The sequence below is a fragment of the Trichoplusia ni genome, chromosome 4, assembly GCF_003590095.1.
Source record: "Trichoplusia ni isolate ovarian cell line Hi5 chromosome 4, tn1, whole genome shotgun sequence".
NCBI lineage: Eukaryota > Metazoa > Arthropoda > Insecta > Lepidoptera > Noctuidae > Trichoplusia > Trichoplusia ni.
The window spans coordinates 9,391,324-9,419,296 of NC_039481.1; the positions used below are offsets into that span (position 1 = coordinate 9,391,324).

Sequence of the window (27,973 nt, forward strand, 5' to 3'; positions counted from 1 at the left end):
ATCATAACCACAAGTATAAAAAAGAACGTCGTTTAATAAACCCTCATTAAAGACACTTTATGTATATATTTCGGCTTGGACATTTATTATTACCAATAAACATCCAAAAATAAATAAAATAAATAAATAACTGAAATAACAGCTGAGAGCGTGTCTTCCAAAAACCTATTTTTACTAAATACAACAACTGCTTTTGTATTTCTTCTAGTTCAGACATTTAATTAACATGAGTTAAAACGAGAACAAAACGTGGTTCCATAACGATTGTTTTATACTGTCTAGATATCCTTATTTCAGTAATTTGTAATCCACAAGAAGCTTACAACATTATACTTTCCTCGTAAAATGCAACCTACCCTTACACACCCTAACACTTCTCTACTTTTCCTACTGAACACGTTAATCAGGCGATTTCGTAATATTTATAGCACAGTACGACACCGAGATATATAAAAAACTTTTATAAATAGTTTTATGTAAAAAGTTCATAAAGGAATAACAAACGTAGCTGGATTCTCTTATAGATATGATGGACGCGACGACTACAATATACTACGATTGGATCCGAGATTACAACGTAAGCATATATTATAATAATGAACAACGTAATAATATATGTATTGTATAATGTTTAATAACACAAAAAGCTTAACATTGTAATAGGTCAATCTTTCATTTTGATTGGTAACAACTAATGGAAGTGCAATTTGTTAATTTAAATGGTGGCTCGCTGCACCTCTTACAAGTATTAAGTCTGTCAAGTACGTGATTTAAATTGATTGACAGCCGCATTAATTTTATTACAGCTGTTAGCAATAATTGTGTCAATCGAATTTAGACCTTATGACAGAGAAAACCTTTAAAACCGTGTAAAATCCTTTTTGAAAGTTATGTAACGGATTACAATAAATATTTAATAATTTAATAAATATAATAACGTGAGTAATTCTTTAGACAAAGCTTTATAAATATAAACTTTTAACTCTGAACGTATTTGCTATACTACTATTGTCGCTTTTTAATGGCAAACAAAAAACAAAGGCCCAAGACAATGTTACATCGCAATTTATATTCCTAATTAATTTAATCATAAATATATAACGTGTGGGAACATTATAATATCTTTTCCAAAAATGACGTAACTCTGAATTTGAGTGATGCAATCCGCCTTAGTCTTCGGAGAATTGTAACTTGTCAAATGGCCCAGACAATTCTCACCGTTTCGAGATTTGAGCTCCTTGTATTAAATACATAAAATAAAATAAATATTATACTCTCTGTTACAAAATGAGATTCAGTTTAGTCTTGAAGTATACAAGATAACGTTAAATAAATATATAAGCGTTTCATATATGTATAATAAATTATTTTTTGATCTGTTAAAATTTGTATTATAGTTTATTATATTACAGTTTTTATAACTATTTTCACTTAGGCGTTTTATTACTTTTAAAGAGAATATTTTTTTTTTGCTTTGTCGAGACAAATAGGTTTTAGTATAACAATTTTTAATATTTTCATTTCATATATAGGCAACGATTTCATGAACAAAAATAATGCCATTCATGAAATATATACCGTGAAATTATTTAAATTTACGACATGACGACGTGTCGTTCGTTGTTTGTTCTACTTCAAGCAAAGCGTACAACCTACCGCTTATAACACTCTCTCATTAACAAACTGTTTGATATGTAAACAAAACTTGTTTTCGCTTAAGTACAGTAGTTGAATTGATGATTATTTCTCGTCAAGAGCCCCGAGACGTTTACTCAAACTTATAGTTTTTTATTTGAACCAAACCAGTTTGATCCTTTACACAGTTGTTTTGCACGGTTTGACAAATATTCAAGTGTTTAGACTGAGTTTTATAGTACGGGTCATTTTATACTGGACTGCGCAGTTTTATTAAAAAGCCCGTCAAACGGAATCAACAAATAGTTACATACATTCTATCGTCTTGGGAGCCCTTTAAACTGATTTACAATTTTAATTGTATTTTGTTTCTTGAGACTTAAAGTCGTAGTTTCTATAGTAAAGCAAAGGCAAAGAAACACTTTGGTTATTAACTTAGCGCAAATTACAACTATACCTCCTAATCACTTAAAGCAATCAACATTTTACTAATTGAATTTAGAATTTATTTGCCCACCTAAAATTATTATAAAAAAAATACAGAGAAATAAACGAATGGAGTTATTACTATTTCTAAACTTTGTTCGCTCTTCATTGATTACCTTAATGGTGACAATTTAAATGTGGACATAACAATATGAAAACGTTATAATACGCACTATTCAATATTGACACACAAAAGCAATCATTTTCACTCCATTGGTTCATTTCTCTTTGTGAAGACAAATAAGCAATACATTATTGCACAATTCACATAATTAGTTAAACTTTTATATCAAAATCACACAAATAAAATTTTCCTTTGGGCATTTCTTATAGCACAATAATATTTTCGGTAACTTTGACAATGGCAATACCAAAGCTAAATCCAGTTACTACTAGACTATGCTGCTTTTATAAATATGATGATGCCATGACACCTGGTCATTCATGATACAAGGATAAAGGGATGCGTATATGCAAGTGTATAAAAAAATGGACACTAAGTAAAAAAAAAGGAACAGTTCTACAATAATAACGGTTGAAACACTTATCAGATCCCACATCCCCTAACCTCCCCTCTTCTTTACAATAGTTTCAAAGTATAATCCTCGCAAATCGCTAGTTTTAAAATTGAATTTAAAACAATGCACAGGAACTTTATGGTATTGATAGTCCCGTGACGCAATGCTGACGTAAAAAGCATCGAAAACTACTTGCCATAGAATCGTACTTTCAAATGACGTCACCAAAATGGCCGTCCGTAGCATTAGCAATTTGTTCGGATAGTAGTGATGAACTCGCATAAGTCAACTAGAACTTTCCATATCATCCTTTTCATAAAAACGTAAAGTACATAGGTTTTTAAAGGCACTATACGTGCGCGGGCGGCGGTTCCTGTTCAACTTCCCCTACCACGTGTTTGCCTATCTCGTTGATGTCCTGGTGGTCGCCGTGGGCCGCGAGGTCGAAGTCCGACCCTGAGAGGGAGGCTATGTGGTTCCAGTTGGGCTCAGATGTATCACCTGTGGTTCGGGATATTGGTGTTGTTTTAGTATACGTAATTTGTTGCTAGTGTATTGGTCGGTGTATTCGTGGTGGTGACTTGTGATTTTAAATGTGCTTTTTTTGTTTGGAGGTTTTCTTTAGATTGTTTTTTTATAAGCTGTGTAGTATCGAAAAATTTTGTCTGGAGGTTTTAAGCTGAATTTATAATTCTGAATTAATATTTAAAAACTTGACTTGAGATTTTTCTTACAGTTTCATTTAAATATTATTTGGTGATGGGCTTCGTAAATAGTTCAGCTTCATAAAATTGATTTGTGAAAATAATTTTAAAGTGATGTGATTTGGTGTCATATGAAAAGACAATCATTTGAAAAGACATCAATTTCAATATAAACGTCAAAAAACCTCTACAAGCAGAAGCCGCCTAAATACTGTAAGCTGGAATCAATAAAGCTTTTGATAAACCATACTATGTGTATGCAGAATATAAAATAAAAACATTTGTTAGACAATATTTAGACACTCAAATATAAAATTCACTTTTAGATGAATCGTTTCCCCTGTAGTTTTGTTTTTTTAAACAACAGATCATAGCTGTTTGATTCGATTATTTATCGACTATCGCTCGAATAAAAATCGATTTAAAAAAAAATAAAGTTAGCAATAGTCCAAATATTGTATAACAAATGTACTCACTAGCCTCCACTAGTCACATACCTCGATTCCCTCCTATAAATACCTTCCCCGTTTGCAAACACCCTGTATTATATTATCAATTAAAACGTACGTGTTGTTTGTTAGACTATCTACGTGAATCGTGTGATGTTGGTAAGTAAGCCAATCGTTGTTTGTGCGTTTTAATGTTTAATTAAAGAGCATTGGAAATCCGTATTGGAACAGGAATTATTTATTGCCTGTCTGATAATTATTTTGTTACATGCATGTGAGCTTTGTAAAAGTTGTTAGCGTAGGTAATAGCAATATAATAAGGTAAAAAGAAAATCTTTGATATATGTACATCATCATTGGCCTAGCCTTTTCCCAACTATGTTGGGGTCGGCTACCAGCCTAACCGGTTTCAGCTAAGTACCAGTGTTTTACAAGGAGCGACTGCCTGTCTGACCTCCTCAACCCAGTTACCTGGGCAACACGATACCCCTTGGTTAGACTGGTTTTCAGACTTTTTTCAAGCTTCTGACTACCTGTAACGACTGACAAAGATGTAGGAATAACAGCCGGGACCCACAATTTAACGTGCCTTCCGAAACACGGAGGAACTCGTTATGACAAAGATGGTCACCCATCTACAGACCAACCGCGTCAAGCATAGCTTAACCTGTGATCGGTTCACTTATGCGGTTATAGCTTAGCCACGAGCTCCTCTTTGATATATGTACATACATAATGTTTTTTTAACGACTACAGCAGTATTCTTTTTTATCCTTGTGTCATACAAATCACGTGCTAACAACACCCAGACTATGAACAAGCATTCGTGAATCACACAAACGCTTGTCCTACGCAGGGATTGAACCGCGCGACACGACGCGCGTACTGGGTGTGTTGACCTCAACCACTCGGCTATCCGTGCAGTTTGTATATTCTTTTTTATTATTATTTCATACGACTCCCGCGTTATCCGGAACAGTGTTTACTCTTATATTAAACTACCACAAAAAATATAAAACAATATTCTTCGTCTAAACAATTAATTTCCATTGCCCTTTAAAAAAAATGTTTAGTAATGAGTACTTAAATATAATATAAGTCCATTCCTTTATCCAAGCATGCGGTTACGTAAAGTGTAAAATGTTGACTCACACGGCACCGGCTCGGCGAGACTGCTTCACTTCAAGTAACTCTATCTTACACATACTTGTATACGTTATAACTTAGTATAAAGCTAGCTTCAGTCTTTTTAATATGTGGAAAACGTGCTGTGGGAACCTCAAAAGAAATTGGTTGATACATGATCTTAATATCAAATACAAGGTATAACAAAACGTTTGGAAGATAAACATCGAGTTGTGATTGGTATCGATTCGAAATGACTATCGATTTAGAATCGATTAGTCTTTTTTGACACAACATGTAAATTTTATATGAAAAGTTCAGTTTTTATATAAAATGTAGGTACCATAAGTGTCATAAGAAGACATACGTACGTACGTTTTGAGAATTAACATACTGGTAATTTTATAGGTAGGAATCAATTACAAAATGATTTCCTTTTTCGTTCTTTTTAGATTCCCACTATCACGCCGGCTAAGACTGCATTGAACGTGTATGATACATCACTCTTGCAACGGCAGGGTAAAAGCAGACCTCCAATTATGATTGTAATCCCCAGTCAATAAATATGAACTTTGTTCCCATTTTAAGCAAGTAATTTTGATGTTGATACTTCCTTACATATTTTACAACATTTGTGGGAAGAAGATACCTTAATTCTGAAATATGACTCAATGTTATACAGCGAACTATCAAAAACCAACGCAAATTGTGGAAAATGAGGTGACCAATGTTGTATATACAAATAAATAGATAGAATATTATATATATAAGATTTTTTTTCCAGAATAAATTAATGAAATACAATAAAGTTTTATGCTAGAGAAAACAATTGAACAGTATAAAAATATTACGAAAAAATAAACAAAATCACCATCAAGTCATATTCCAGTATACACACAAAATGAAACACCCTGTAATTCGCAAAAACCCATACTCAATCACCATGTGTAGCGGTGGTGATACCAATAATGTCACAACTCAGTTATTTGCACTCTTCAATGTATGTACTGTAGTCTAGTTTCTAAAGGGGATTCATCAACGATGACGTCACGCTGTCAGTGTATCACACACACAAAACACAGTCTTCATACGGGTGCAGATCACTGGGATTAACTTCATAAATTTTTGGTATATTGTGTTGTGATTTTTGATGAATTCGATTATTGTCAAATTTGAACTTGCTTAAACCTTTAAAAGCGCGTCAGATACGACTAGTGACATGACTTTACCCGCCTCTGCAGATCAAATTGTTATGTCTCACATAACCACATTTGTTATAAAGTCAATGCATAAACGGATTTTATAACGTATCGTATGATTTATAAATCTACTTGACTGTTACAACTAGATTTTCTTCAATCAAATTCCCAATTGAAATACTCTTAGAAATATGTCTGAGCAACGATAGTAAATAAAAAACAATGTCTATTCCACATGTGGCCCTGATGCTGACCACGATCCTCAGATATGAGCGACCGATTAAGATGATGATGATGATTCCACATGTAGGTAATACTCTCTGTCTATTCATATCAGTCCCTCATATCTGAGGATCGCGGTCAGCATTCGGCAACATTTCGCGCATATGATCTGCCGCCATCGGTTTCGATCCAGCGCGTATAGGTAATATGATCATGTAAAAATTCACGAAAATCAATACAAAATTTGAAATATTGTCCAGTGATCTGCCCCCGCGATTAGTAGGTGGGCGAGTGTGTAAGCTCTGCGTGCATACCGTGTGTGGGCGGGGCGGGCACCTGGCGGGCGGCGCGCGTCCTCCGAGGGGCGCGACGAGCGCGCGCGGGTCTCGTCCAGGATGAACGAGTTGATGACGTAGGCCTCGCGCCGGATGCGGTCGCGCAGCTCGCCAGACATGTCCGGGATCGCCCAGCGGACTATTATCATTACTAGGGCGACCACGTTCTGAAGACAAGTTTTGGTTTGGTTTTTAAAGGAACACGATAAGTAAAGTGCTGTCGAAAAAACTCTTTTAGTAGTCAATAGTGGCTGACGGTTGAAGACATACAGAGTACCTACATACAGAGTACCTACACTGAAATCTGGACATGGCTGAAAAACCCTTAATAATAACGACGTACCTAAAGTAAAACTAGTGAGGCAATAAAATTCAAGTCTACATATTTCAGAATGGATACTGTTAATATACTTTATGCTATGCTTTAGTGAAGCATAAAATTGGAGTCACAAAATTTAAAACGATGACTCTGTATACTTCCCTAAATCAAAGATTCTGTTATGAGTGGTAAAATAGTATCTCACCTCGAAAACAACGACGAAAGCAAGTCTAGCGCCCATTATGTGCCAGTACCAGTTGCTGTGCTCGTAGTCATCGCCGTCCTTGTAGTACCAGTAGCCGGGAAAACTGTAAACGAAATAGAACCATAAGATCAACGAAATAAAGTTCAAAATTATATATGTTTATGACATCTTGACAGGTAAACTCATAAATTGTTGATAAGCAATTTTAAACCTAATTTACACTGGATAAATAAAGTCTGGTTCTGCTTGCACGCAATTCATCTTGGTTACGAAAGGAAATCAACTGTACACTATTGTATAACAAGCTGATCGCTAACCTTCACTAATTGGATAGGCACCGCTAGAAGAAGAAAAATAAACCTTAAACTTTTTTCAATAGGGTCTAATGTTACCTGCACATAGTCTCGTTGTATGAGGTGTTGATAGGCGGATGTTCTAACACGCTTATGTTGAAGTCTGCGAGCGTGTGGTTAACGTATTGCTTGAGAGAGCCCGTTGAGAACTGGTAGACGAGTCGCGGGATGAACTCCGATGTGAATGCTATGATGAAACCCTGAATAATATCAATATTTGTTATAATATTACGTAACTGAACAAAGTTTTTATTACTTTCGTGTTTATGTTAGTGATACTTGCAGCTTACTTGTAAGCAGAACTTGGTGCTCACTTGAAGAAATAAGTAAACTAATTTCAATACAATTTTTTTTTAATAGACTTATTATCGTGTTCAAAAACTTTACACTGTTAAAGTTCTCTAAAAGTTGGTTTTTAGAGTCATGATGTCTCTGTTACTGTAAAGTGGAATGCAGAGACATTTAGAACGTTACTCAGCTAGGATTTGTTCTTGTCAGTAAGAGTCTGACATTACCCATTTCCTCCCCGAGGGAGTGGGTATCCATGAGGATTCATCCGCCTAAACCAAAAAAAAGTAGTCGTTCTCGTTTTCAACTGTCAAAATTACACAGATTACTTTAACATAAACTAGACTGTATTCCAAATCCAAGAAGGTTGGTATTTCAACTCACATTGGTAATGATGCTGAGCTTCCCGATGGAGTCGAGTATCCGGTACCAGACGCCGATGTCGTTGACCCGCTGCGGCACGGGGCGGCGGTAGCACGTGAGGAACTTGCGCGCGTCCAGCCGCATCTCCAACACGTTGTTGATGAGCGCGAACAGCGGCGCCAGCGGGAACGCCGCCACGAAGATTGTTACGAAACCGTATTGGAGGACTACAAGTAATAATATATGTATTTTTATTTCTCTATAACAAACGAACACGAACAGATATCGGACGAAAAAACAGCCAGGCTAAAGTAGAAGTGGTCTGGTTATGTCGCGCGAATGTTGCGTGATCTGACCCATGTGCAAAGGTTGTCGATCACTGGACTGGATCTTGTGAAATACGAGGCCAGAAATCATAAAAGATAGAAAGGTCTGGTCAAAAAAGGAAGAGGCCTCCAGCAGGGGGAGCTGATATTTAAAAAATCTCATTTTTTGGATTTCGTAATAAAAGGGAACCCATTTAAAAGGGCTCTGACACATATCTGCCCGCCTGTCACCAGGCTGTATACTAAGAACCGAAATAGCTAGACACTTTGAATTTTTGTACATGCTACCAATAAATGGCAATTAATTGTGTTACTAGAGTAGACAGATCGAATATTCTCTATTGGACAACATAGAATTATAACATCGTATAAATTCTACACTTATGATTTTCTGCACGTATAAGCTGCTGGTGAATCTTAGTAAATATATACATAGACCTACTATTAATCATTTTGTTAATTTACATCGCTCACATATTAAGATGCCTTGCACATTGCGTTTGCATAGAGGAATATAAAGCAGCAATTATAATTGAGTAGGTTACCCATCTTATAAAGATGAATTCGTTATATACTCACCCATTTCCAAGTATTCAGGAAACAATCCCATGTTACCGAAATCGACTAGCTTGAAGTCTTTCACCCATTGCAGAGGACTTTTAATTCTGTTAACAAAAAGAAACAATTACGTTAGTTTTAGACGACTCATCGTTGGATTACACTAGCTGTTATAGACTATATATATGAGATTGTTTTAGCAATAATAATTGACGTATTTAAAAAAATATTTTCTTCTTCATCCTAGCGAGATTAACGAAGATTCGACTGTGCTTGAGAATGTTTGAATTGATCTTCATCGAGCCATCTCTTATTCACGCTCAGACAGGGTCATTTGATCCCAGAAATCTACAGTCTACGGTAATCAGAAAATTGATGAACACACATTCTTATTTCGTTTCATAATACATACACTGTACAAATCCTACGATCCCACAATTATTTTTCCTTAATGGGACCGAATCTGACCTAGAGCTGTCGGGTTCACAGACCACGACGCCAAGATATTGGTTTAATCACGCTTATTTATCGAGATCGCCCGACAAGTTTCGGACTTAACCGGGATTCTAAATCCGGGTAACGCGGGGACAGGGTAACGACTCCCACTTATTTCAATAATAATATTGTACCGAAATAATACTAAAATGTTCCTTACTGTCTTTTCCTGCCGATAGTCCGTATGACGTACCACCACTTGAGTAAGTACGGCATGAGCATCTCCACGATGGTGTTGATGAACTGCTTGCCGACCATTATGATGGCCAGTTGTATTGACAGCTCTAGTAAACAGCCACCAGGGGCGCACTGCAAGAAAAAAAAAATAAGAAACGCTATTTAGATGTTACTTTTCTAGATAAGTCTGGAGTGTGCTTTTGGGAGTTAAATTAATTGCGTTATTACGGTTATTCGCGGGATATTTTTTTTGAACCGACACTCAAGTCCACATTTGAACTACAAATATGAGTGTAATGGAGGCAAATAAATCATTCGTTATTTACTCCATACTTTATTTGAACCTCACACCGTACAGATCCATTAAAAATTAAATCAACAACAATGAAAATGTATGTCATGCATGTACAAGAGTCAAACAATTTGTTATAAACAATTAATTTACCTCTTCCTGCCGATGCCCAAAGAACCGCACGTAGCCGCCTGGCCTGCCTATCAGCTTGCCTTTGAAAAACGCTATGTAGAATATAGACGCGTAGTAGTTCACGAACTGCAGCAGGTATATCTTCAGGGTTAAGGAGTCGTCGAACTCTGTTTGTGTACGAAGCAACTCTTTTTCTGTTAGCCATTCTGCTAGGTATTGGTATATCTATGGAAAGTTTAGAACATAAATAATATTGAGAACAAAATTATTTTAATCGAAATCGGTAAAAAAGTCACTTCGCCTGTTTTACCGATCGTAACAAAATCATGTATTACAAATGTCGGTAAAACAGGCAAAATTATGCCAAAAATAGCGAAGGAGTAACGTGAAGTTTAAAAACCTATCTTTATATTGAACAGGTTTATAGGAACATCTTTAATTTTATCAGTAAGAGTTGAACTTAAATAAATAATATACAATATTTATAAATTAAGGCCTAAAACCAAGACAAACTCTTATAACAATTAATAGAAAAATACTCACATAATTAAACATACAAATGAAACACAGATTAATACAGGCGGCCGTCGCAGTCGTGAACATGATTGGGTTGTATGTAGTCAGTACATTTCCGTTCCTGAGTATAGTGGCGCCCAACAGGGACATGCGGTATAGTACCACTCCCAGTACCGTGGCTAAAGCCATAAGTACCAGCAGAGCGACGACACTGAACGACATTAGTGTTGCAGGGAGTCGCATGCGCCAGAACGGCACCATCGGCTCTCGCTCGCCTGTTACCACGTTCAACTGTAAAGAAAGGGAACGTAAAGTGAACTTTATATTGTTAGTGAGATGATTGAAAATTGAGTGTAGTTTTTTTGTGGTTTATATTAAACAAGCTGTAGCCCGCGACTTCGTCCCCGTGGGTAGAAGATATAAGTTATGATTTGTACCTGACATATTTTCTTTCACATTTTCCTTTGTACCTTCGCTCCTATTAGTCGCAGCGTGATGGTTTATAGCCTAAAGCCTTCCTCGATTAATGGTCTATTTAACATAAAAAGAATTTTTCAATTTGGACCTGTAGTTCCTGAGATTAGCGCGTTCAAACAAACAAACTCTTCAGCTTTATATAGTATAGAAGTATAGATTACTTTACAAGAAAATAAATACCAAAATCTCTGATATCAGGAGCCACATAAGTCAAGAGCCAAAGAAACTCGCTGAGTAGTAACTAAATGTGCAAAAAAAAATATTCAATTAGTATGTCTGTCTGTGTTATTTCTTCGAGTAATCATTATCTTTTCAAGAGTGATATTCAAACTTTTCAATTGAGGCTGTCAGTACAGCATGTAATATTTATAGCTTGTATTAGTTTCAAGTCTGTTAGTTAGGTACCTGTGTCCTCTTAACGTGTGCCAGCCGCGCGAGGTACTGCGGCCGCGGATGCTCCTCATACATGTCGAAGCCCGTCAGGTCCCAGCGGTGCGTCATCTCTGCTGAGTAACGCTTCCATAGCTCCAGGAAGCAGGCACCTGGCGTATTACATATATGCACCTTATTTTAATAGTAATAAAGTTTATTTTTGAGTGTCATACATTTTTTAGGTGGGGTCACAGTTTTGGCTGTGTTGGAGATTTGATTATTATTTATGCAATTTAAAATAAAAGGCTATAACACGAGTTGAGTTGACAGAACAACCACAGTATGCATAAACGTCGCTTATATACTAGATAAACTTAGATAAATGAATATTTAATAAAGTCACTAGACAAAGCGTAATTTATATAAGATTATAAGTTACATACCATTTCCATATGCAAAATTGTTGTAATACACAAATGTAAAAAAAAAACAAGTATTTCTTCTATCACACTTACCCCAAAAACTCATAAAAATAGCGAAGAACACAGTAGTAGGGTTATCAAAGAGGTATGTTATCCGCGACTGTAGACACGTCGCTTTCAGATCCCAGTAGTCGCAGAAGTAGTCGCAGTTTGGACACATCTTAACCGAAGACTCGTAGTTACAAACGTCTTCACTGGAAACGAACGTTCATTTGAAATATTGAAGATATTGTAAAAATAAAGTGATATTTTACCTATTATAGACAAAATTTTAAGTCTATATTTACAGAAAAAAAATACGGAAAACCAAGACATTTACACAATACTCTGTTTTTTAATTCGAATCAGTAATTTGACAAGTGCTTATTTCAAATGCCGTAAAATTTTATTGTTTTAGCATTAGACATTTTAGACCAACGATTTTACACTAGAGATTGCTAAGAGTTAGATTTTCAAAACCAGATCTTTCATAGTTTCTACTCCAAGAGAGCACACTTCAAAAGAAAGAGAGCCGTAAATAAAAAATGAGCTACAGCTACATTACAGCGAAACATTTTTTAACGTCTTATGGACACACAACATTAATTTCTACAATATTTCAGTCTTGTGATGATTTTTGTACTTACCTAGGTGTATTACTATAGACAGTGGCGGCAGAGTAAATGACACAGATGAGTCCCACTATTGAGGCAGGAATTAACATGTGAGTGTAGAAACCGAGCCAGGCGAAATATAGTCCTGAAAAGTAATACAATATTATAGTCAACTCATACCACTGCAAATAAACTTGGTAACTCAATTGCTCAATTATCTATAGGAGAGGTTTTTGTCGAAAGACAAGCTGTTATATTCTGCAATATTTTGTTTTTAAATAAGTATTGTTTTTTATTTCTTAAAACAAAAAAAAGAACGACTCCCGCTGTAAGAAATTGAATCCTTGTGTCGCGGGGGTTTCACAAACATAGAAATCACATGCACAATGACACCCAGACTCAGGACAAGCATTCGTGGATCACACAAATACTTGTCCTACGCGGGGATCGAACCCGCGACACGACGCGCACAGTTGGTTTTGGTGTGGGGCCGCAACCATAACGTTACTCGGGGATGCGACTGCGCATACACATTATTTTAATGCCTAAGATAATCCGGAGTCATGCGATGTTAATCAGTGAATTAATTATAAATTGAATTATGCTGATTAAATTACATCAAAAACACTCTAAAATAACAATACACAATAGGAGATCGCTGCGAGTCAATACGTTCTAAGATTATAATTTCCTCAAGACATGCAATGTATGTAACCTCACCTATTTTGACACCGAAGTAATCCTTAACGTAGTCTAGAGGTTGGTATTTAATGCATTTGGAAACCGCCGCCCACTCAGTGTATAAAAGATGCCGCATGGAGCCAGGAGTTTTGAGATCACCCTGTTATCGAAGAAAAATTTACGCATTATTTTAAATTGAACCTTATGCCAATATCTTAAAGGTACATAATAGAGTGTTAACTTTAACAGTAGTTACTTACATCATGTAAAGGGTAAGCAGCGCTATAAGTACAATTAGATATCAGTCTTGTGATGCCGAACGCGAAGTCATCGTTCACAGCTTGTGAGAACTTCTTCCTGTCAAGAATGAACTGGACGATTCGAGATCGTATTGAGGGCGTCCAGAAACATTCTGCTGTAGTGTCGAATCTATAATAAAAAATAAATAAAAAATAAGATGAAATTTAATGTAGAAACACTGGTATTGCACCCAACTTGAAAATGAGAGTTAAGTAAGACCCACAAATAAATTTTGAACTTTAAAAAAATGAGCACGCACAGTAAGTAATGTTAGTCACAAAACAAGGTACGTAGAAACATTAACTAACCCGAATTAGTTATGCCAATAGAAGAACTGCTTTTGTGCTTTTACATTAAAAACTTATTTCTAATTTAATTTTCATCCTTATGCATGAATCATGAAGGCACATAATTCCATATCAACAGAAATCCTTATTACTACTTCAACTTACAAATATTCCTTGTCCTTCGAGTATATGGCGGTGAGTCGATGACGTCTCTCTGGGAACATAGTCTCATCCACTCGGATCTTAGACATGAAGCGGTCCCAACACGCCTCGGCCTGGTCCAACAAACTGTTCGTCTTCTCGTGCACATCCTTCAACGCTGAGAACTAAACAAAGCAAAATCATTTTAATATCATGCATAAAGTGGACAAAAAAGAAGTTTGAATTAGTGGTTTAGCTGTAAGAAACGAGGTTTTATATGTATATACTAGATGAATTTTCTCTTTTATTACTGACAGTGAATCAACAACGCACTTGACTTATGATATTTAATTTTATTTAGCGATTCGAAAGCAGGTTAGAATTTCTACGCAGTACGGTTCGGCCAGTGTGTATACTCGTATTTCCATAAGTTGGTACCGTTGACCAAGAGCGTGCTGCCATCTAGGAACAGGAATCTTACACTACAATTAGTGTAGCAACATCATGTTTCTACAATGGTAACAGTTCTGCCCCTCTATACAAGTGACATTTCTACAATCGTGAATGTCAATAGAAAAAGGTTCAAATATATGGAGATGACAGGTTTAATCAAGTGTTTAATGGAAACAAAATGTTATTTCCATACATTTGAGCGGTTTTACTGACGTCGACGATTTTAGAAATGATTATTCTGACAGCACGTTTTCAATTTTTACAAATCAATACATATAAATAGTCTGTCCAACTGACGCTGGATTTTTGTTATAGGTAGGATATTATAGGCTGAATCCTGTTAGCATGATAAAGTAAATTACAGTTGCAAGCCGATGCTTTGACTAATGTTATTTTCTGCTGCTAATTAAGATATGAGTTCTTCTAAATAGTTGCGTACAAAATTAACAATGATACTAAATTTATTTTCATATTAATTCCAAAAAGCTCTTATTATTCCTCGCTACAGTCCAGTTTCGAATGAAACCAAACAGCAAATAAATCTATTATTTTTCGGAAAATCGGAACTAAATAAAGTCGCAGGTGGCAATGGTCATTTTAAAATCTTGAATATACTTTACATACCACCTCGGACTTACGGTAAAGTTTATAATTGTGAAAACTGGACTTATTTGTGTTTGTCTGACATCGCCAACGCGTAGAGAACAAACGTGTTCAATGCTCGTAGCTTCTCTGTACGAGAGGCTTTTCTCCTGCAGCGGTACAATTATAATATAACATTATTTAAATTTAGTTCTAATTGTATTTATATTAATGTTAGGAAGCAAGCTTGAGCTGGCGTTCGCTGGTTTCCGATAACTAATGAGTTTACATACACATACGTGAACATAACTACAGTCTAATCAGTTTAAAGTTAAGCTTATACGATTACAAGGGATTGTGATATTAGTACTGTTAATAGAAATGTTATTTCTCTGTTAGTATTAAGGTTTTGCCAACACCAAAATATTAAATAGAAACAGATTGCCATCACCAATAATAATAAATAATTATTGTTTATAAACCTTTCAACAAAAATAAATAGAAAAATATTTTAATAGCGTCACAGACATTTGAAAAAAAAAATTAAGTACCTATGGATATTAAATTAATCAAGAATGACATGTATTATTTACTTTGTAACATGTATTAAAGACAATAAATAGACAGTTAATGTTAACACATTTCACATACAACATATTCAAGCTTACACTGCGGCTGACAGACACAGCATGATACAACATTGAAACATCGCGGGCTCCCACAAGTAATTACGTCGGTTGAAATAATCTGAAGATAGTACATACGCTACATGAAGATAAGGTAATGACGCTGATTCTGTGAAACACTATGTATTTTTATCACGTTTTTGACCGACTTCAAAACGGAGGAGTTTTTCTCAAAAAAGGTCTTATATTGTCAGCCACAGATCCTTACAGTTACGAATTAGTAATTTGACACTCGAACTCTTTTTATGCTTGGTCAAGAATAAGCATGGACGGACAAGAAATTTTATGGTTCTCTTGAAAAAGAAGGAGGGATTACTATTGTCTATTATTATTATTTCATGATTTAAAAAGCTATTCTTTATCAGGCCTATAAACAAAACAGAATCAGCGTCATTATTGACAGAAAATACTTATACTACACCTTACCTTTAGCTGACCTAACCTACAACCAAGAGAATCCCTGCCAAGCGTCAAGTTAGCCAAGCCATGCGCCATACCGTATGCATACCTTAGACATATACAACGCTGCATTCAGTATCGCATTCGTCCGGCCAGACTTCTTTATCTTACTGCATTCCTACAACACATGTTGCTGTTATGTCACTGTGCTCGGCTGTACTCGGTGCTTTAGTACACGACATACACATTCTACGGGGCATTAGTACACATTTACCGTTTTCGTTTATTTTTTGAACCAAAATTTTAATGGTGATTTATTTTTTGTGATAATACTTTGGCTTATAATTTTGCGGACTTGCAGTAGTGAGAATTTATTACTTGAGTATTTTAATATTTTTTCCAATTGCCGGATTCGTCGGGACGTTGTCTGCATGATGATTAATGTCGTTTCGTATAGGCCTAGTGACCAGAGAGTTAGCATGTTCATAACACTGTGCCAACATCGACAGACATAAAATAACGAGGAACAACGGATGCACTGTTCACACATCAAACACGATGATACCATCGCCAAATGAGAGGTGACTTTACGATGCTTTAACCCCAGAACATTATATTTAATACCTTACTAACAAATGTTGTTTTTAAGCGTACTTTGAATGATTTTTTGTAACAAAATATTAAGTTTCGGGCATACATTAAACCTACCAAAAAATTATACGGCTCAGAAACACTATACTTTGTACTAAAAGAAATTTTCTACAATTTAATATGCAATCTCATTAAGAAAATATATAGTTAAAAGAAAAAAAAACATGTAATTTTTTTTATTATACCTACTTTTATAGTAATTTAATTGTATTTTAACGATTAAATCGATAACCTAATAAGATCGACCGATACACATCCTAATTTCTACTCTAAAACAAACATTAAATAAAACTAACCACTACTAAAACAACATGTATAAGTAAGGTCACAACACTTCTACCTCAAAGCGAAGCCCTTCGGAGTCTAGTACCATATAAAGCCATGACACGAGTTCTGCGCCTAAGGGGAATTATTAGTTCGTCAATTAATAGTAGGATATATAGTAATTACCTTCATAGGCATCCTAAGCTTGAGGATCTCGCTGTAATCTCTTAAAACTGAGACGGGAGCATGGATCTGGAATAAAGGCAAAAATAAATGTTTACAAAATTTTCGCAAATTATTTTGGAAGAGCTTAGTAGTTAATTTTGATCGGGAAGTTATCTGTCATATTCGGATCCTTCTAAAACTGATATTTTGTACTGAAAAAAATACAGAAATTTTACTACCCATACCTATATCAATCCTATAAATATATCAAAGAGAGATATTATTAAAAGATTGAAATAAAGAAACAGGTTGATTCTGAATCAATCAAACAGCTTTACGCTACTATTTTCAATACGCAAAACGCACAACTAGGACACTAATCTGCTAAACTATGTTTCGAAATATTATCAAACAAGCCTCACCTTAACAAAATTCAGTCCATACAAATTATCTGGGGCTTCCCTTTCCAGCTGCAAGCCCTCCAGCTCGAGATTCTCCTCAAATATCTTCCGCTGCTGGTGAGCCTCGGGCGTGACCGCGTCTTCCTTCGCAGCCTCCCACACCAACACGTAGTCGATCGAGCGAACACCATCGTTGAACGTTAAAGATGGGTTGTTGAGGATACTGTTCATCACTATCCTGGATGTGAGAATATGAATTAGAATGATATGTGATTTTTTTTTGTGATTACTATTGAACTTTTTGTGGGCTTATGATCTGATTGGTGCTAAAAAATGTTATGTCTTTTTTCTATTTTGTTGCTCAATTAAAGTGCAAATGAAACCTTTTATGGCCATTTGATGCCCCAACATGAAAACATTTAAGCTTTTTTGGCTGTAGGAATATCTTCGAATGTAAGCCCCAAAACAGTTGATTCTGAATGATTCGATGGCTTTTTGATTCGACAACTACATAGGCAGTTTAGACGGTAAATTATTTTAATTATTAATTATTTATTCATGAACTTAAGTAATGTCCAAAAATAATATTGACTAAGGCTAGGTTATGATTAACTACAGACCGCATTATTGTCAACTACCTTCCTCAACACACTATGAAACAAGTAGGTATTTATTTTACATACCACTATGACTACTACAAATAAATAAGTGACAATTAGTCACAAATCACAATATAACATGTAATACGTACAACAGTCAATAAACCAGACCACGAAGGTCAAACAATACACCCTTGAAGATATTTAGTAGGCCATGCCAAACGTTATGGTTAACCAAACCCATGCGATACCCACACCTAGATCACAATCCAAGATAAAGTGCTGATTCTGTTTACAAACTAAACATACTACTAATTAAAGCATACTATTTCTTTCAATAATCAAGTTATTAGGTGATAATTTATTCCTTATTTTTATATACGATATTGAAGTATGCCTAAATTTATTTAGTTTCATACGGCGTAGAATCATTCAGGAAGAAGTACATATTGGATATGACGGAGCAAATATGAATTTCGAATGATAAAACGTTCGATCAAATGTTAGACCAATTTACTCACGAGCAATGGTTGTTTGGAGGTTTGCCATTGCCATTTGGGCCAACGTTTGCGTCGGGATCGCCACACGCACAGTCTTCAGCGGCCCGCGTTGAGGCTTCGCTACCGTTGTCCCTGAAATTATTCTGCACTTGGGGACATGTTGCTGGGCCAGTAGGGTACAAATATGACGTATGTTGAAACAAATATTAGTTATTTCGTTTAGAATGTTAGAACGCCATGCTTTGTTAGATTTCAGATGCTTCCACTTTTTTACAATTTCGCTTAAATTAAAACGTCCGCCATTGCCGTTGCTTTTGGCAGATTTGATCTTGGAAGTTTTTTGTTAATTATGTTAATAATTAATTTAAATAAATATGTGGTAACTAGATTTAAAGCTGCAATGTTTCTTCAATGGTCACCAAGAAATAAACAATCATTTTATTTGACGGTCTTTGGAAGCAAATCATATTTACGTTCTCGTTTTAACAATAATAACACCTTATTGTAATAGAGTGGGCACATCAATATAATTGTTTAAAGTATCTCTTGGTCAATTGTCAATAGCAAAACTTAGCTGCCGTAGCGGGTGACGTCATTCTATTAGTGAATAAAAATGGCTGCCAATATTTCTATGGGATAGGGTTACCGTCCTAACAAGGTACCTGGAATCTCAATTCTTTTTTTCCTATACAGTATACAATAATTATTATCTAGTAGAGAACATGGATGTAGGTAGTTTTATCCCCATTACATGTAGTATTGGATAATTAGAATCTGGTCAAACTGGAAACTGACCCTAAAATACGTAGAAGCAGAAAATCACAATGAACTGAGATTTAACAAACGGATTCCTACATCCTTAAAAATGCAGGGCCAATGCAAACGAGTGCCAATTTCGGCCGCAGTGAGTAAGCGTAATTCATGCAAATTTATCTCAGCTGGAAGAAACCCTTTGTCTGCCGACAGTCATAAGCCTGTACGATCTTTTTAAGGTAATATATCATGACTAAGATGCGACGACTGTGTCTAATGCGACAACCCTACTACAAACAGTACAGTTTGTCATCATTATGTATATTTGCTGCTATTTGCTCAGCACTTACTGAGAATAATACTTCCTTAATGGACTATTCCTAACGTTTAATAGTTACAATTGATAACTATTAAAAACTGCATTACTTCGGACTTGAAGTTTCAATTATTTCAAGCCGTCTTTACATAATTTGGGAATTCTTTCAAAATTTTGTTAAACAGAATCATTTAATGAGTGTAAAAACCGGTTTATGTCACCAAACAATATATTTTTAGCTGTAACATCGGTATTTGTTTTTCATTATTTTTTATAGCATCGTGAAATAAAAAAACTTTATTTATAGCTAACCCAGTTCCCACGTGTCATTGGTATTCCCGCTACGACACTACTATTACCGTAATCGATATCGACCGTTTCTCTGAAGTTATACAAGAGACATAAAAGCTACTTTTAGAATCACGGACCGCCCTTATCCCTTATCGTAAAAAGTAAAATGCTTGTATATGTATACTTCAACTTAGGTATTTTGATCGAAATATTTACGCTGAAAATAGAATGAAATGCAGGAAAATGTTCAGGAAAAGAATAATAATATGTAAATCATTTTAACATTGACATTTGACCAAAACCTCTTACAAATTAACGATAACAACGTTATTATACATAAACAACAACATATTAATTACACAAATAATTATAAATACGAAAACTGAAAAGCAAAATTTCATACAATACAATCATGAACAAAATATATAAAACCGATAACATAATTTTTTAATATCCTTTCACATAAGATTTACTAAGAGAATATTACGAACAAAAAAACACAGAACACAAACAGACACCGAGAGAGGTTTAACACAAGCACAGAATCTAGGCATAACGACATGATTCATCATTTGGAGTAGGGTTTGGGTTATCAACACTTCTTCAAGAAAGATTGTTATGGAAAAGAAACGAGTCCAAAATTCTTCTATTTACAATGGCCGATGAATGAATGACAATGGAATTTCATTTCAAACTATTCCTATTCTCTTAAGCATTTTGCCAACACAATAAATGGAAATTCAATGTATTAATAGCGGGTGCTCCGCTCCGTACTGGATTTCAAAATGCTGTGTTGGAAAATGCTTTGAATAATATGAATAGAGAAAGTTTCATTCAATTTCCAGTCATTCATCGGCCATCGTAATTAGCAGAATTGGGGCCCAGGGCTGTACAACGCGTATTGCGCCATCTCGTTCCCAAATGCATCATCTTACTACAAGCAGTAGCTGTAAAACCCCGGGTTAGTTACACCGGAAAAAGATGAAATGAAATAAAAACACATTATGATGAATCAATTCGCTAAGCCTTCTTATGTACGCTTATCGTCAGTTTTCATATTTCTCTTTGCAAATACCACACTCACTGAGTTTATTTAACATGTTTTTTATTAAAAACCTCATATGATACTTACTCATAAATACTTTATTAATAGGAAGAAATCTCGTATCTTATTCTTTCTATTAACCTCCTTTCTGATAAACAATAGAGTGTTCGACTAACCTTATATTATGGGTAAATCTGTTTAGTCCGTCAGATAGACTTCCAAAAAAATATCGAATACATATTTCGTGCTAAAAACATCACTTGCTAGTAAACAGCGTACTGGTAAGTGACGTCACACAAGATTTTCAATTACTGAATCCGCTTCATTTTTGTTTACTAAATAAAAGAAAAAAAAGCTTATCTAATATTTTTTGGAAATGTACCTGAAAGACTAAACAGCTATTTTTTGTCAAAAACCCTAATGTAAATTTCTATACTTTTGAACTCAAACTGCTTCATACGAAAGTTCCTTTAGGTGGATTTTTTAACATAACTGTACCGTGCTGTTTCACCTACGTTTATAACGTTCCAATTAGGTGTAGTAATTTAGTTAATTAGTGAACGTTTCGATGGTTTGCCGATTCGTTAAGCTTATTTCTGTATTAAGAATTGTTTCGTAAAACTTTTACACTGCGTGAAGAAAGCAACTAATTTTTTTTCTACTATTTGACAAAGGGTGAAAAAATTAAAGTGTTAAATGATTTATATACACTTAAAAGTATTCATATTACTGATCCATATTAAATTTGAAACACTAGGTGTTAATGATCACCTCATCGCGCACCGGTGTTATTAAACGGAAGCGTTAGGCACGAGTAAATTACGATTTTAAGTATAACTTTCATATATAATACTAACTGTCTCTCTTTTTGGCTGACAGTGTAAAGGGAATTCTAAGTAATGTATAAATTATAATTAAAACGTCCATTTATGGCACAATGACGACACTGCAATTGACTCCCAATGGAACAGTTTCATCGAACTCGTTACATATTTATACGAAGGAGACACTAAAACAAGGCCAACAACCTAACACTGTCAGTATCATATGACATAAGGTTAAGTAAATATTACGCGACACAAGATATCAGACAAAATTTCGAAGAAATGAAACGTATTTAGAAAGTGCTATAAGTGGTGAACAGAGTACGACACGAAGAGAAAGATACTGAAAGATAGGTGAGACTGAATCATTTATCAAGAAATATTTAATCGAAGTTAAAAAAGATTCAATAGTTATTTTAGTGGCTCCTAACTTCAAAAGAAATCAAGTTACATAACCGCCAAAAAACTCACATAATTCCTAATACAGAAAAGCGAAAGAAATCGGCAACAACACACCTTACATGTATTAGTAACAAGGATCGTCCTGCCAAAATTATCGATGAGTAAGTGAGAAGACGTCAGCGCGTGGTTCATTGCATCGTGTGTTCGGTACTCACCGGTCGGTGTTCATGTCCTGCGACAGATTGTCCTGGTACGTGCTGAGCACCGACATCGCCTGCAGCTCCCCGTTCTCCAGGGCCTCCCTCTCCGTCTGGCCCAAACAACGCCAATCAGTCACTCACGCAACTTTCATCCAACAACACATGCTACATTGAAACTTAATCCACTACACTTAAGATTCATTGTTGAATCAATGATAATTTTACAAATTAGGCAATTACAAAGTAAAACTTAGTCAAGGATCCCGCAACAGATAACAAAAATACGATTAGTGATAACACCATCGTTTTATCATCACTTTTTTGTACACTACACTTAAGATGCTAATTTCAAACAATGCCACATCACAGTCCTTCAGTTCGGAGCCTAATTATCATTGTATTACTCACAAAAACTGCATGAAATGTACAAAGTATACAACCACGTTAAACTGACCTTGCTTCGTTCACTACACCAAGAGAGACTGAATCATTTGTTTGACAACGGTCTTAGAAATTGAGATACGTGTTATCTAACAAAAGTATCAAAACACACTTCAGACATTTGTAATTATGGTAATTCGGCACGAATCTGATGTCAGTAAGGAAAACATTGTTCGCGTACTAAATATAAACAGAAGTACTGAGCGTTTCGGTAACTATATAAGTGTGGAGAAACGTTGTTGACACGGAGTAGCACGTGTAGTAGGTGCGGTGCACACAGGGGGATTCGCCGCGCCCGTTAGCCTGGCGATATTACTAGCCAATAGCCATGCATCCCTTACATAATATTGGGATTGCGGCCAACTGTATGCCGCAAAGAAACTGAAGGTCAATGTCACGAGTAGAAGGACTTCGGTAAATAATTAAAGTTAACAATATTCACAACCTCACAACAATGCATCACAGCATTTATAGGTAATATCGTGACCACTGGGCTTTAAAATGAATATTAATCGGCGTTTGTTAGCTAATCACATGAACAGAGTTGCTGAAACCGGTGGAAATGAACAAGTATTAATATAACTGTAAAATGTTACCTAGTTTAGGTCCGATAACGAATTAACAATACAATTAATTATAAACTAACATTGAACTACTATCACATTTTCTGTGACGAAGGCAACAATAATTTATACGATAGGTTGTTGTCGCATCCAGTTTCGGTCATATTTTATCCATACTGGTCTCCTGGGGGAAGCGGAAAGGTGGTCAAATTCGATCCACCCGCCACCTAATTGTGTCAGGTAATATATCCGTGCCACCAGCCACCGTACTGTATGCGTGCACCCTTAGAGCTGAGCACTTATCATTATTAGCTAAGCATCATTATATATTAGCGTGGCAAATGTAACGAACACATAAACGCAGACCTTAGTTTATAAGAACCTTGTTGAATAATGCAAGTCTTGTATACTTAAAAAGTGTCGACTGGAAAACTGGCAAATTACAAGTAAACACATAAAGAATTTGAATACTTATCATTAAAGTTAATTCGGTAAACTATTATATTTACATTACTTAGTTTGCAATAAGCTACGGCTAATGGATTCTACTAGCACGCAGTTCAACAGACCTTACAGAGACAAAATAGGGACATTGAATAATCGTCATAAAACCTTTAAAATTATATAGGTACGACGAACACATCTGTAGAAATTTCCTGATCTGTTATTGCGGCTGGAAACCGACATTTGGAGATGATAAGCAATTTCTTTAGATGTTTACAAAAGTGCTCAAAGGCGTAAGTAATTTCTTAGCATAGTATATGGACGTTGACATTTTCTGCCTCGAGATAGCCTATCCGGATTCTCCGGCCCAAGCAAGAAGGTACTTCTTCTTTCCTTTTATTTCAGATTCAATGCGCACACGCATCTATCCGACCGTGTTTGCATAGTATATGGACGTTGACATTTTCTGCCTCGAGATAGCCTATCCGGATTCTCCGGCCCAAGCAAGAAGGTACTTCTTCTTTCCTTTTATTTCAGATTCAATGCGCACACGCATCTATCCGACCGTGTTTGCATAGTATATGGACGTTGACATTTTCTGCCTCGAGATAGCCTATCCGGATTCTCCGGCCCAAGCAAGAAGGTATTTCTTCTTTCCTTTTATTTCAGATTCAATGCGCACACGCATCTATCCGACCGTGTTTGAAGTCATTGCAGTATTTGTAAAACACTCTTAACCGCTTTATCGCAGATTATATCGTCGTTAAAGTATCATTGAACAATACCGCATACTTCAGATACGAGAAAAAAAAAGAATAATTGCCAATGAGGGAGGCTTGAATCTTAATTACAGCGGCCGAGGCCAAGAAGAATGGCCCACATGATGACGCTACAAGTCTAATACCATGTGCTAGAAATTTATACACCTAAATAACAATCAGTAGCATTATCGTAGGTCTGTCTCCCTAAGTCAATCCCCCTTTGGGACAGGAAGCTATCTCTTGTCTCTTTCCTAATAAGTACTTTATTTGGTCAGGGGGGAATCAATTTGTGTTTAATTTGACACAATTTCTGTCCCCCTTTTTTTTTCACACCCAACACATATCAAGTTAAACTATGTTGGTATTTTTTTTTATCTGTTCTAGAAAGTAGAAATCCTTGTATAGGGGTATTTGACTAAAAAATCTAGGCCATCAGATATCAAAATAAATAAATATAGGGATAATGTTGGTAAAGCTTATGAAAGTGTGGGAAATAACGTCATTTGTCGCTAAAGGGTGTACTGACCAGTGGCTTAACACAAGTATTCAACTTACTGTATCATTTTAATTTTTTGTTAATAAAATAAAAACACACATTGGGTTTTTTGGAAATAATGTCAAACTTAGTCTAAAAACCAATTATTGAAATAAATTAAAATAGGTAGACCATGCCCCATTGATTAGAACTGCTGCAATAAACTTTGAACGTGATAAGAGGTCAAGTAATGTTATTAACTCACAATAGATGACTCATTGTGCTCAGCAATCATTACAGATAACATATACTATACATATATTTCTATGTACATAAAAGTTGCTATCATTATATTACATCCTACTTGTCAAGGATAAATATATTATAAATAATGCTGTAAACTTTGAATAAAATTCATTCATCAGTTTCTGCGAGAATGATGAACTTTATTACAAGTATGATGCAATGAACAACATATGCAGGAGGAACTTTGCCTTATTATAAGTTATAGTTTCACAGTTAAATTGACAACCAGACTTTGATCTAGCACTAAAAGCTTCAATGCTTATATGTATACTACAAGCTTTCAAAGCCAGAATTTTGTCATTGTAGAAAGGAGATAGTCCAATATACTTCACATAGTTCTCTCTCAATTCAAGAGTCAAACAAATTTTCACAGTTTTAAAATTCATTATGAAATTGAGGAATGAAAATTTTTTTAGAGATTTATAACATTTAAACCAGTATTGAAAATTATCTGAAATTTATGGAATAAGTAGCAAAATTTCGCAGAACAAATAATATTTTTAACAATACCAGTATAATAAGTAATAGTAAATATGGTCTTATAACTGGTTGGTCACTTATCTGAGTATACATACAAAATACTATTTACTTCAAGATTAATGGTTAATAAGTTTCCTAGCCAACAAGTGGTCTGTAAATCTCATTTATTGAGGATAAGGCACTTTGATTTGATGGGCACCCTGTGGCTTAAGTAGTCTGCTACACAACTGGGTAACTTTTACAAGCTTTTAATATAAATAAAAATAAATAAATAATAGGTGCTGCAGTAACTATAGTCATTTATATGAATTGCACTACTATCGCAGGGAATCATGGTATACAACTGTTGCTTTAATGAAGAAGAAATATAAAAGGAAAAAAAGGTTTTATATTATCAGTATGTGATAAATAAAATCCTATCTTGTCATTCATAGATTTAAAAATCAAATTACATCATTTATATTGATAGAAAAGCATTATCAGGGTAATTAAATTACATGCTGAGTTCTTACTGCCAAATCAATAGTAGCTATGTATTTACTATTTTTATAGTATCGTAAATACATTGTTATCTATTATACAGTTGTTATATTGGATTGTTTGATAAGAACTTCAATAATCTGTACTTATTACAGTGTTATTTATTATCTCTTGATACTTTATTTAAAGCTATGATTATTATAATAGTTCAAAAATTATTGAGCTTCATTCAAACTACTTAATAGTGTTTTTTTTGTTTACAATAGAGTGGAATATATCATGTGTGTATGAGAGCATAGTTTGAATATTCATAACTTAAATAATACATAATTCAAGCTTAAAGACAAAATAATTAGGCTATGAAGTCCATGCACATTAAATAAAATAACAATAGAACAATCATCATCTAATTACTTAATTACAAAATAATAACAAGCTCATTAGTTGAGCTTGTATCAGTATAAACTTAAGATTATCTAATTACTAATAAATTGTTTTGGAATTTGTTCACATAATTTAAAACTTCTAAACTTACTAGAAATGAAAAGCAATGTTTACAATACAATACAGGCATGTTATAAAAACATCACCTTGAATGAGTTAATTGTTTATTGTCAAGGAAGCAAAGTTATTGAATACACTACAAGCCTAATAAATCCAAAAAAAAGTTCCAATAAGAAATTTGTAGAAAGAAACCCTCATTAGTATCAGAAAAAAAGCTCAATCACAAAAAACCACAGACTAGGATATCCAAATAAGGAATTACCTCGTGAAATGCTCCTCCCTCTCCATCCTGCTGGAACAGTTGCTGGAACGCGAGCTCATTCCTCTGCGCGTCTGACAGAAAAGATTCCGTCTCTCCCGCGTCAGACCTCTTGTGGATTAGCTTCACACCCCCCGCGTAAATAGGGGTGCTTATCTTCGGCGTAAACACATTGGACTCTAATCTTTCAAGTAGAGGTTTTGGCACATCCTCTTCGAGCGATGGATCCCCGTCAGACATCACATAAACTTAATGCGCCAAACAATTTTCACAGCACTATTACTCTTTCACACCGTTCATATCCAAGATGTTCTTCCTTCCTACCACGATATTAGTCATAGACGGAACCGAACTATGACCAGATTTATCTCGTATTAATTCCCACGGTTAATATTTAACTGAAACTATTATATTACAAACGATTAAGATTTTAGAAATACCCACAAATAAGGTATTGTTACACTGAATACTATCACTTTCAATTACGTGGTTTTGTTATTTGTTAGGGAAGGAAGATTGGGCGCCGAAGCAAATCCCAAGGAACGACAAGAAAAGAAAGGTTTTTATCGTCAAATGACATTTAGTTTACTTCACCGCTACGTTTGGTGTATTGGGACTATTAGGTTTCTCAGTGTTTCTGAGAGAACTTATTACATTCTACTAATGTTAGAGAGAGATAAAGTATCACAAATGCTTAAA

At 35.1% G+C, this 27,973-nt stretch overlaps 1 protein-coding gene across 7 annotated transcripts; it reads right to left on the reverse strand.

Moving 5' to 3' along the window:
- Positions 1 to 1,424: 1,424 nt before the first annotated feature.
- On the reverse strand, positions 1,425 to 27,961 carry LOC113492946 (anoctamin-2). Of its 7 annotated transcripts, none has more exons than XM_026870688.1 (21): positions 27,278 to 27,960; positions 22,577 to 22,671; positions 18,752 to 18,862; positions 17,653 to 17,869; positions 17,252 to 17,317; positions 16,260 to 16,328; positions 14,055 to 14,215; positions 13,563 to 13,731; positions 13,342 to 13,462; positions 12,655 to 12,766; positions 12,062 to 12,222; positions 11,580 to 11,716; positions 10,725 to 10,988; positions 10,203 to 10,406; positions 9,741 to 9,889; positions 9,107 to 9,192; positions 8,223 to 8,428; positions 7,590 to 7,750; positions 7,198 to 7,300; positions 6,675 to 6,840; positions 1,425 to 3,140 (listed from the first exon to the last, which is right to left on the reverse strand). In XM_026870688.1, exons 1-21 carry the CDS (start codon positions 27,512 to 27,514, stop codon positions 2,989 to 2,991), a joined length of 3,147 nt encoding a protein of 1,048 aa, XP_026726489.1. In that variant the 5' UTR covers positions 27,515 to 27,960; the 3' UTR covers positions 1,425 to 2,988. The 7 variants fall into 7 exon arrangements, with proteins under 7 accessions (XP_026726489.1, XP_026726494.1, XP_026726491.1 ...); XM_026870693.1 differs by lacking the exon at positions 27,278 to 27,960 and adding an exon at positions 23,016 to 25,635; XM_026870691.1 differs by having other exon boundaries at positions 3,064 to 3,140; positions 6,653 to 6,840; positions 27,278 to 27,957.
- Between the last annotated feature and the right edge of the window lie 12 nt (positions 27,962 to 27,973).

Coding starts and splice junctions, on each gene's coding strand:
- LOC113492946 (XM_026870688.1), bottom strand. CDS start 27,514: ATGTCTGACGGGGATCCATCGCTCGAAGAGGATGTGCCAAAACCTCTA. Junction 13,463..13,562: donor CTGCTTACCCTTTACATGAT/GTAAGTAACTAC, acceptor CTTCGATAACAG/GGTGATCTCAAAACTCCTGG. Junction 3,141..6,674: donor GGACGCGCGCCGCCCGCCAG/GTGCCCGCCCCG, acceptor CCCGAACCACAG/GTGATACATCTGAGCCCAAC.